This window comes from Mchenga conophoros, linkage group LG5 (assembly GCF_057382185.1).
Source record: "Mchenga conophoros isolate Kocher_MC1m ecotype Shallow Benthic linkage group LG5, M_conophoros_male_GT1.1, whole genome shotgun sequence".
NCBI classification, from domain to species: Eukaryota; Metazoa; Chordata; class Actinopteri; order Cichliformes; family Cichlidae; genus Mchenga; species Mchenga conophoros.
The window spans coordinates 20828129-20838953 of NC_140530.1; the positions used below are offsets into that span (position 1 = coordinate 20828129).

Genomic DNA, 10825 nt, shown 5'->3' on the forward strand with positions numbered 1-10825 from the left:
TCAAGCCTCAGAGCACGATGATCTGGCAAAGAAACAACACACGCAGAGTGATTTTAACAGTTTATCCTGGAAGTCAGGCTGGTGTTCACGTCCAAATGTCTTCATTTATATTCATAAATATATAGCACAGTTATGAAAAACGCAGTACTTCGCTGGAAAATAAAAAGTAACTATCACAGTACAAAATAACTTCAATGCAAGTGTCCTCACACACACTGATTAGTCTTTTGTGCTCCTCTGCTCCCCGGGTGATGGGGCTGGGGTGTTTGTGGGGGGTTGGAGGTTGATATCTGATCTTCTGAGGATCTTGTGATCTTCTGCTCCTGTCCTCCTTTTACAACACTGACTATTGTATTCTACAAGATACATGATTCTGATCTTCTGATGATCTTATGATCTTCCTCTTCCTGTCCTCATTTTGTATCACGGTACAAACATAAAACCCTGTTATGGTACAAAATGGTTTTGGTAATATGACTCAAACAAAAGGGAACTTTTTGCATGCATAACTTAAATGGATGAAGGAAGAAGAGAAACTCGAATTTAGAGTTACACTGAGTTTATTTTTGGGAAAAACTGCCTGAGGTTTTTATTTTTATTCTAACCTCTTAAAGGGACTCTGCAGCTGCTGAAGACGATAAGGCAAATCATTGTTTAAATTTCGATCTGGCAATTTGTGCAGCCATTTCTGGCTCAAGGAGTTTCTACTCCAGGAAGAAATACACTTTAAGTTGACGACTGTGATTGTGAGTGTGCATGTCGCAAAAGTCCAAGCTGATATGATTTCAGATGGTGAATCTCACACGTAAAGCAGCAGGTACTGCAAAGAAAAACCTCCAATTACTAATTAAGATGATTTATAATACTTTCATATTTTTTTTACTTGTTTACATTTGTTTCAATGATTATAAGTAATTTATATTTATGCTTTGCTTTTGTTGTAGTTGAAGCAGCACCATGAAGCAAAATTATGAAAAGCAGGGAAACACTTTTTCATACACTGGAGCCTCCCTGCTTTTGAGATTAAGCTTAAACTTGTCTTTGTCAGAAAGTTCACACTTCTGGCTCCATCAGGTGACCCTAAACCTGCCTTTAGTTATTCTGCTGAGGCTGCTCGAACTCTTCTGCCCCCGTCCTCGTGTTTAAATGTTAATGCATACAACTATTTATTGTATCATTATCTCTTCTAAGAAAACAAAGACAACTTTTAGATATAAATGAGACAAAAAAATGATTTGTATGCATTTATGTATTTTAAGGACATAGAAGTTGCTCCACCCCAGTATGGTTTCCTCAAAAAACTCAAAATATCAAAACTGCTTATTTAGGATTATTTGAAATTGATGATATGCTGCCAGCCTGAATAAAGACATGCAGACAGGAGGAGAGCAGTTGGGGCTTTTCCAACATCTCCAACTACAGTAATCACACACTGAACTGGTAAAAACTGGAAAAAAACTGGAGACATGACAGAAAAAACAACAACAAAAAAACAGCAGGAATTTTTTTGTTGTTTATGGATTCTGATTTATTTATTTATTTTTACAGATGTTGCCATTCATGTGCTGTTCGATCACAGCCATTATGCCTATTCCTATAATTTCACATTAGTCAGACAGAAAGTGAAGGTTGTGTTATCGATCACTGAGGATGCAGACAGTTCAGAGGTGTGTGTTGCTGAGAGCCCGGCACACAAAGCACGAGAGAATGCACCTTTTCCCTGATACGTCCACCAGCTCACAGATAAAAGGTAAGGCACATGTTCACTTCACTCCATTTTTTTAAAACATAAAAAACTCAATTAAAAAAAAAAAAAAAAGTAAAACAAAAGGAGTGAGAACATTCGACTGAGTGTGTGTGTTGTGTGTGTGTTGGCATGGTTACAGCCAAGCCATCACGATTTTCCAATCAACATTTTCCAATCGACTCTCAGCAGGTCTGAACCATCCACGTGTTGCACTGTACCAAAATGTTTCAGAAACAATCAAAAAGTTGGAAATTCTTTAAAATCTCTTCAGATCCGTGCGTGCGTTTCCCAGGGATCACAAACGAGGTGACGCCGAGCCTCCGTCACAGGTTTGGTGCCAACCAGTTCAGGAACTTCATTGCGAGCTCAAATCCTAAGAAACAAGCCTGGTAACAAAAAGACGAGAAACAAAAACTGTTTAGTCTACGAAGCGGGGAGGAAGTAAAGCTCACCACAGATACGCAGAAATAATCAGCTGGCTTTTATTCGAGTTATTTTTATGTGGAACAGTGAGGCTCGCTGTGCTTCCCCTGTTGAAATTAACACCAGACGCTTACTGTGTACTTTAAAGTGGTGTCACTTTGTTAGCAGTCATCTGCATGTAAGCCGATACTTGTTAGCATTGGAAAATGTGAAGGAGGGTGTAAACTTTAACTCTATTTTCATAACTTTTACAACTTTTCCTGCTGATATCAACCTCCCCAAAGGCTATTCATACTACAAAAAAGTCGTATCCAGACGTAGTTTTTCCATGTATGAGATAAAATGTGCCAATTAATCATCTTTAAAGATGCCAGTAGGCAGATATTTTGCAGATTTGCTGTTTTGGAAATGAATACAGTGAATCTGGGCTTTGTTTATGGTCCAAGAGTTAAACTGTAAACTGTATTTAAAACGATGCAGTGGGCTGATATGTAGAAAAATACTGGCAACCACCTCAGCCTCCCAGTGGACACATCTAGACTATCAATTTCAAATTCCTTTGTCACCTTGTTCTTGAGTTATCACATTCACAGTATTTTCAGAAAATTTGACCTGTGACCTTAAAATTGAAGTCACTGAGATTCAAATTTGTTTATCGCAGTTATCGCATTATCAAACTTGATGTCCTTGACAATACCCCATCAGCCTCTTACAGCTGAGGTAAAAAACATAAATAACAATCAAAAAACGTGTTTATGAATGTGTATGAAGAATGAGGGACTTGCAGCAGATGTGCTTGTGTGCAGTTGTCCTGAAAAACGGCTCCACAGGGAGCCCGAACAGGAAAGGGAGTGATGGAGGAGTTCACCATGATTTACAAAGATCAAACAAGCTGCATGAGAAGCACAAACAGTGGCTGCAGTGAAAACGTCTCATTGCTTTGACTGCTTCAGCTTTTGCTTGCTGTCACTTCGCCTCTGCAGAAGGCTGAAGTGCACAAACGGCACGAACAAGAGTAGCACGCACAAACTGGCTGTTCTACATTTTTTTTAAATCACTTTATTCCCATTCCAGTGTAATTTATCTCTTTTTGCATCAATCATGCCTGAAGAATAAGTGAAGCAGACTCACCGCGTTTGCAGGGAAAGCTCGAAGCATGACAGCGTTGAAGCCCTTATACAGAGAGGCCACGCCCTCCTCTCTGATCAGCTCCCGCAGGACATCACGGAAACCGTTGGGATACTTCCCTTCAGGAGCTGAGAGAAAGACACTTTATTAACTTGGTCACAGACAACGTTTTAAAAGACAAAGCTGCTTATACCAGGAGGAGGTCAGGCAGCGGACAGAGAAACAGGACTCATCTTCAGTTTTTCTGACTGATGAAAAATCAGCTTCAAACTTTCCACAAGCTACAGAGCATCCTTACATTTAGCATGAATGTAATTTTTTTTTTTTTTAAATCACTGAACAAAATTAAACTGAAGATGATCTTAAAATACAAAAAGTGCAAAAATCTTCAAATATAAATCAGCAGAATTGAAAAAAAAAAAACAAACTCCAGGATCTGCAGCACTAAACTAGGATGGATACTGATCACAAACACCAACCTGTCTGGAAACGCGACTTGAGTACGTCGGGGGGAATAGCGACAGCCCAGTTACAGATGCCGGCTATCCCTCCTGCAAACAGCACGCTGGGAATACTGAGCTCGTTATGGCTGCGAAGACAAGAGTACAAGTCCCAATGCTCAGATATTTTATATAAACACACAGCTGCAAATGCTGCAGGGCAGAGCAAATATGAACCTTTTTCCTGCAGGTGTCAGGAGATTCTTCAACCACTCATAAGACATGAAGTACATCCCACTGGCTGGAACATCTGAGTTACAAAACAAACACACACACACACACACACACACACACACACACACACACACACACACACACACACACACTGTTTGAACTTCATAATTTTCCACTTTAACACCCCAAACAACTTAAATATGACTACTTTACCCAATGACATTTAATAAAATGGATTAAAGTCATAATTACTTTAATTTAAAGATCAAGTGTTTGACGTTTTCTGAAAGCCTGTAAGAGCTTTCCTTCAGTTTTGAGCCCTCAGATGTGGTTTGACCAAAACTAGAAGAGATCTCGGGTTTTTTGGAGGGTAGCCCTAGTTAGCCGTTCAGGCAGAGATCGCCCTGTGATGGTTTTCATCTTTACACATCAGAGACATGGTGATAATCAGAATGAGTTTCACTGAACTTGAATACAGAAGTATCTTGTTTTTTTGGTTTTTTTTAAATTCCACGTCCTCGGGTGTGCTGGTTTGTTCTTCCTCATGAAAACGTGGTGCCTGTGTCACTCACGGCGAGACTCAGCTGCTGACAGTTTCGTGTGAGTTAGCAGCTAACGTGGCCTCGAGCTGCTTCTCTGCATGCTCCAGAAGTATCTCACGAATAGAGTGTTGGCATTCAAACGCGACCCATCTAAACACTGTCGCAGACCAACACCCAGCAGGACAATGCGCTTCACCACACCATAAACAATGCACAACAGAGAGCCCAAGTCCTGCAAACCACCTAGACCACAACCCCATCAAGGATCCGTGGGCCGCACCCAAACATTCCTGCCCCACAGATACCCCACCCCTCAACCCACAGGACCCGAAGCATCAAAGGCCTACGCCTCAGTGGAAGACACCACGGGACACCCCCACCCCATTTATACTTTTATTTAGTTTTACATTATTGTAATCTTTCTGATACGTTTTTACCTTATTGTGCTATAGAATCTTGTTTCTACCAGTACAAAGATCCAGTTTTTTTTGCCAAGTGAAAAACTTACCAACTCAAACTGAGAAAATAACTGCAGAATTTTGAGATGATATCCAGAAAGTTCAACTTTGTATCTCCAAGATTGTGTTGTTGCTTTTTTGAGTGGCATCCACATGAACTCTTTACCCCAGGAAAGCTTATATATAGAAAACCTTGAAGCTCTTTTCTGAACTAGCACTTTCCGTCATGTTTCATGCTTGCTCTTAGAACAAAATGACTGGATTTGCATCAGAAGGAAAAAATGAGTTTCATACCATTCTTCTTATGTTATCCATTTATACTTTTTCATCGGCTCTAACAGAGGAATCTCCCAACTTTGGGATAAATAAAGTCGATCTGATCTTACACAGTACTGGGAAGGTGGTTTTAATGTTGTGTGGATGAGTGGATAGATGCACACAGTGCGACAGAACAACTAAAGCAACTTTGTTCTTGCTGGCAAAGCAAAAACATCAATTTCACTCATTCTATGTCATGTGGCAGGAGTTTTTCTGATGGTGGTGCTGGTCATGAACCAAACACTGCAACAATGTGGCAGCAGACACAGCGACATTAACACTGGAGGACTTAAAATAGCTTTAAAAACATCTTGGGAAAGGTTACATGAGCATGTTTGTCAGGCCTCCAGGGATTTGGTTAGTAAAACTAAATGTAAGCAGAAAGTTTGTGAAGACATGACATGAAGTGTTAATATTTGATCTACTAAGAAATGAAGAGCAAATAATGAATATTTAAGTAAAGCAGCACCTCTCATGAGGGTCAGAGCGGTGCCTTTGTAGACTCCCCTGATTCCAGACTCTCTGTACAGCTGTTTGACGCAGTCCATGGGTCCTGCGTACTTCACCTCCCCCGTGGAAGCTTGAATCTGCAGACACACACGCATAATTTTACACTTACTGAAGATTTGTTCCAAATAATAACTTCTAACCTTTGACAGGAGGGGCTGAAAGAAATACTAGGCGTTTCCACACGTCGAATCAACTACTCAGGTAACAAAGTGAGAGCAATCAGATGCATGTTTAACCTCTGACCTGTAGGAGACATTTGATGCGCTCTCCAGGAGCCATGATGGCTGTGGTGAACACGCCAGACAACATCCCAGCAGCAAACAGCTGTGGATACCTGCAGGAGACAAGAGAACGGGGCTGATATACTCTCAGAAATCGACCACAGAGCGTCTGACAGGATCAACCCAAACTGTCGCCACCCGTGACAAAGCAATGACCTACGTAAGGATATCATCGGGAGTTCTCTGTTGCAGTTTCTTTCCCAGCCCAAACCCAAAGAAACAGACAGCAAACATGGGCGTGACTCCGATTATGGGGGCTGCCATTCCTTTATAGAGTCCTTTAATACCCTGTAAAGGAAGACGAGGAGGAGGAAACATCAGTTTGAGGACTCAAAAACAATATTTTAGTTAATAAATGCCAGAGTTTGCATCAGTGTGCATGCTCACCTCTTTGGCTAAAGTTTTTTTACAACAGTCTATGGTCCCAGCATACAGGAGGCTCTCGCCAGGTTTGGGTTTTGGTTGAGTTTGTAAACGCACCTGAGAGAGAGGGAGCGAGAAAAGGATGTGAAGTGTGCAAATAACCTGAGGTTTCCATGGAAACGTGCTCTTTTCTTCTTCTTGTGGACTGCGTGCATGATTTAATCCAAACACGACCACCAGATACACAAAGTACACAACAGATTTACATGTAGCTGGTCATTGACTGACTTTACACTTCTCATCGACCTTCTCCTTTCATGTCGTTTCTTCGCTCATGTGTTAAGGTGTGCATCTGCTTTATTTATAAATATTTCTGTAGCCTCCTTTGCAAATCTGAGCACTAGAAAGGACCTCTGTCTTCCTCTGAACCTCCTTATACTGTCTGCTCAAGAGCATGAGTGGAAGAAAAAGGTGGGAATCACAGAGTAACTATCAGTACGACACACTGACCAAGATAACAATGAAATCACTTGTGTAACATGTATCATGATCAGGGCGCACTTCAGAACCTGAAAAGATGATTAACAATCAAAACAGTTTACTTTTCTTAAAAAAAAAAAAATCGATTCATTCATAGTAGTTTCACGTCATATTCTTCACCTGGCTGCAGTTTGACACTGTGCACTCAGCTGGAACAGCGCCCTCTAGTGAAAAAGCCCTGCCTAACTTCAAATCTGATTATTTTAGCTATTTAAAAAGGGTCTGATTAGACTTATCATTTAACTAAAGGCATTTAACACTAAACACCACCAAACCCCAGGTAACTTAGATGTGCTGGTTTACTATCGTGATGATAACGGGAGCTGAAATATTAAAATTGCCTGGTTTACTTTAAAAGGAACTGATGAGGAAGCTGAAAGCTCAGTTGGGTTTCGTTTTAGAAAAAAAAGCAGCTGCTCTGGTTTAGCAGCAGGTTTGACCAGTTTTTGAATATGCAAATGTAATCTGCATGCACGCTGCTGCCAGAGCTCTGCTGGGTATCACAATCTCAGGACTTGGATTTAACACTGGAAACAGTTTCAGATCCCATCACTCTATCCTGTACGGGGAGGTCGGGTGGACACCACCCTGAGAGAAACCCCCCAAAACAACTCCAGTGTCTCCTGTTTACAAAACCATTCTTAATAATCTAAGATGTCATTTATCAAGTGAAACAAGTGAAACCCTGCCTTTGACCTGCCTTTCTACAGAACAGGGAACATGGACCTCATAGTTGGAAGAGACTTCAGAATAGGGCTGTTCATATATCTATCGGAACTCTATTGTTTCATTTTATGCTATGGTTTGTTTCGTGGTGTCGCAAAATAAACTGTTTACGGCAATATTTTTTCATTGTTTTGATGGTCACTGTAGTGGCTATATTAATTTCGTAAAGTTCTTTCTTATATTTTATATAACCACACTATGGACAGACAAGCACCTGTTTTTATGCGTTGTGGTTAGCAACAATCCGCTTGTTTATGGTCCACATAAACCTTTCACAATAAAGCCCAAGATCCTGTTGAGACTTTTCAAAATAAACTGAATCACGTGAAAGAGCAGATTATTTACGGATGAGAATTTAAAAAAGAGCCGCCAGGTGCTAAAAAATAAACCTTAGACTCAAACATTAGAACAGGCTTTTCCCCGCAGCACGCTGTGTAATAAATACAAAGAAAACAGCGGCTGTTACAACTTATGTCTAAAAATGTATCGTTTCATGCATCGGTTAAAACACTCGACTCCAGCTACATGACGCGCAGCTGGAAACACTTCACGCAAGTCGAGCTGCCCGAGATTCACAGAATTTACAGAAAATGTTACATTTTTGTGATTTATATCGTTATCGAACGATAGATGTCTTATATCGGGATATGAGATTTTGGTCATATCGCACAGCCCTACTTTCAGAAGGTTATTGACAAATACGTCACCTTCTGCGCGGTGACGGCATATTTAATGAAAGGTTTTGCTTTTTAGTGATTGGTTATTTTCATATCTTTACAGAAAGAGGTTATGTGAATTAAGTCTAATTTGTATATTTGTGGCTCTCCTCGACTGCTTGTCAAATTATTCTTGGGCAAGAAGCCCGAATTACCCCTGAGGACTCCATCTCAGTCTGTGTGTGATTGTTTGGTAAAAACACTTGGGACAGGGTAGTGCTGTGGTGTGCACTCTTGAACAAGAGGGGGTGTGGGGTCTTTTCCTCCCCAAAACATGCATGTTTGGTTACCGGGATACTCTAAACTGCCCATAGGTGTGAATGTGTTACCCCTGCGACAACCTGTCCCATGTGTACCCCCCTTCTCTGCCTGCGACAGTGAACGCCTCCAAGCCAAACATGTAAAGCTACCTGCTGTGACGGCCCCTCGTGAATAAAGGAGCAGCCAAAAATAGCATGTTGGAGTAGAAAGGAACTTCCCTAAGGACCCATTTTACCTGAAAACATGTATTTTATGAAAGAGATGATGTACACCCAAAATATTTACAGCATAACAGAGGACATGCAATGGGTGGAATTTTTTTTCTACACACTTTACATACAGGCTGTTTCCACTGAATTTAAATGCAAGTTTAGGGCAGCTTGAGATTTTTCATTCATATCAGAATCTGAATGTTAGATATGTACGCATTACTTTTTTTGATTTTAACTGATAATCCATTTGTAATGTAGCGCACTCCCATTTATATAGCGCTTTTCTAGTCTTTAGACTACAAGTCACATGTTAACATCACCTTGTTCTATACACTTTAAGCAATTTATCTACTTCCCCTCCATGGCCAGTGCAGAATCACTAATTAACCTAACATGCATGTCTTCAGGAGCTGAGCTCTTGGAGGAAATTCCACACAGCCAGGCTTCAAACCCAGCACCTTCACCTACTGTGAGGTGACAGCAATACCGTTGCAAGAACCACTTATCCAATTAAAGGGCGCAAGAGTGTTTCTGCAGCTCAGAGATGACCTTTGACCCACTTTCAAGCTGTGAAGTGACTCAGCTCACCTGGAAGCATGCAGGTGGGCTGTTACTGATTTATGGAGATGTTCACGGTTCGCACGCGACATCAGCCCATCATACGAGCTAAAGCTTTATTTATGACGTAGCTTACACCAAAACTTTAACCCTCCACCACCGTGCTGACAGGTGCTATGTGGTGTTTGTGCCTTGTTTGTAACATGGTGTGGTGCATTATAGCCAAACACCACAGGACTTTGTTTCAGCAGTCTTTGCAAGGATAAGCCATGACTTCATGCAGGCTGAAACTGGACAGCACACAGGCTTGATTGAATTATCAGCAGTATTGATCTGATCTTGAGTGTCTGACGCAGTGACAGCCCTCCTGCATGTATCCAGGTGAGCCGAGTCACTTCACAGCCTGAAAGTGGGTCAAAGGTAATCTCTGAGCTGCAGAAACACTCACACTGAACTCACGGTTGTGTTTCACTAACACCCCCGAGGCCTGCACAAAGTGTCCCATACACCTCACACCCTTGCTGTGTGTCTAATACATGCACAGCACGGTGGCAAATAAACCCACGCAGCTGTTTATTGTTTACTTTGATCGTGTCCAGTGGGTGTCCGGCGAAGACCAGGCAAACCCCTCCAAAGCCTCCAGCGAAGAAGTTCTTCAGCGGGCTGATCGGCTGCGGCTGCTTGGACATGTTTACAGTCTGCAGGAAGGAAAGCGGAATGAATGAAGCGCAGAGGAAACACAGAGGTGCCGGAGCCAGCCGCTAACACCTCACCTGCTCGGGCTTTCCTAAGGGAGAGAGACGGATATCTGCGAGAGCTGAAGCCGCTCCGGTCTGCTGGACCTTTGACCCACTTTACCCGGACCGATCTGACTGCAACACTGCTGCACTCCTGTGCGTTTCTGTTTGTTGTCCGGCGGAAATGGTGAGCATTCTTCTTCTACTGGTTTTTATCAGACTGACTACTCGATGCACACAAGTACTCCTGCCCTCTGCCGTTTAGTATTCAAGCTCCTGACATCTTTGTAACCCTTTAAAGAAATAATTGTCAGAACATGGCTTAAAAAGTGTTTAAGGAATCTTCTGACAAAATTTGAGTGTAATGTTTGCTATTTATTCCTTAAAAAATGTATTATAAATGTACACTTTGTTTCATTTTTTTTACATTGATGATGTAGAAGTCTCAAAAACTGATGGATCAAAGATGATACACTTGTCTTGTATTTCAGTGAAGTGAGAAGTGTTGGAGTCTCAAACATGGTAAATGTGTTTTCTAAGTGTACTCACCTGCCACTTCATTAGGTACAAGTGTTCAGATGCTCCGTAATTCAACTATCTAATCAGCCAATCACATGGCTGCAACTCAGTC

At 41.5% G+C, this 10825-nt stretch overlaps 1 protein-coding gene across 1 annotated transcript; it reads right to left on the reverse strand.

Annotated features, from left to right (window-relative positions):
- Positions 1-1502: 1502 nt before the first annotated feature.
- Positions 1503-10379, reverse strand: slc25a20 (solute carrier family 25 member 20). Its single transcript, XM_085274077.1, has 10 exons — positions 10231-10379; positions 10042-10155; positions 6469-6561; positions 6242-6369; positions 6044-6134; positions 5760-5877; positions 3976-4048; positions 3778-3887; positions 3302-3426; positions 1503-2133 (listed from the first exon to the last, which is right to left on the reverse strand). The coding sequence occupies exons 2-10, from the start codon at positions 10144-10146 to the stop codon at positions 2071-2073; spliced, it is 906 nt and encodes a 301-aa protein (XP_085130203.1). The 5' UTR covers positions 10147-10155; positions 10231-10379; the 3' UTR covers positions 1503-2070.
- Between the last annotated feature and the right edge of the window lie 446 nt (positions 10380-10825).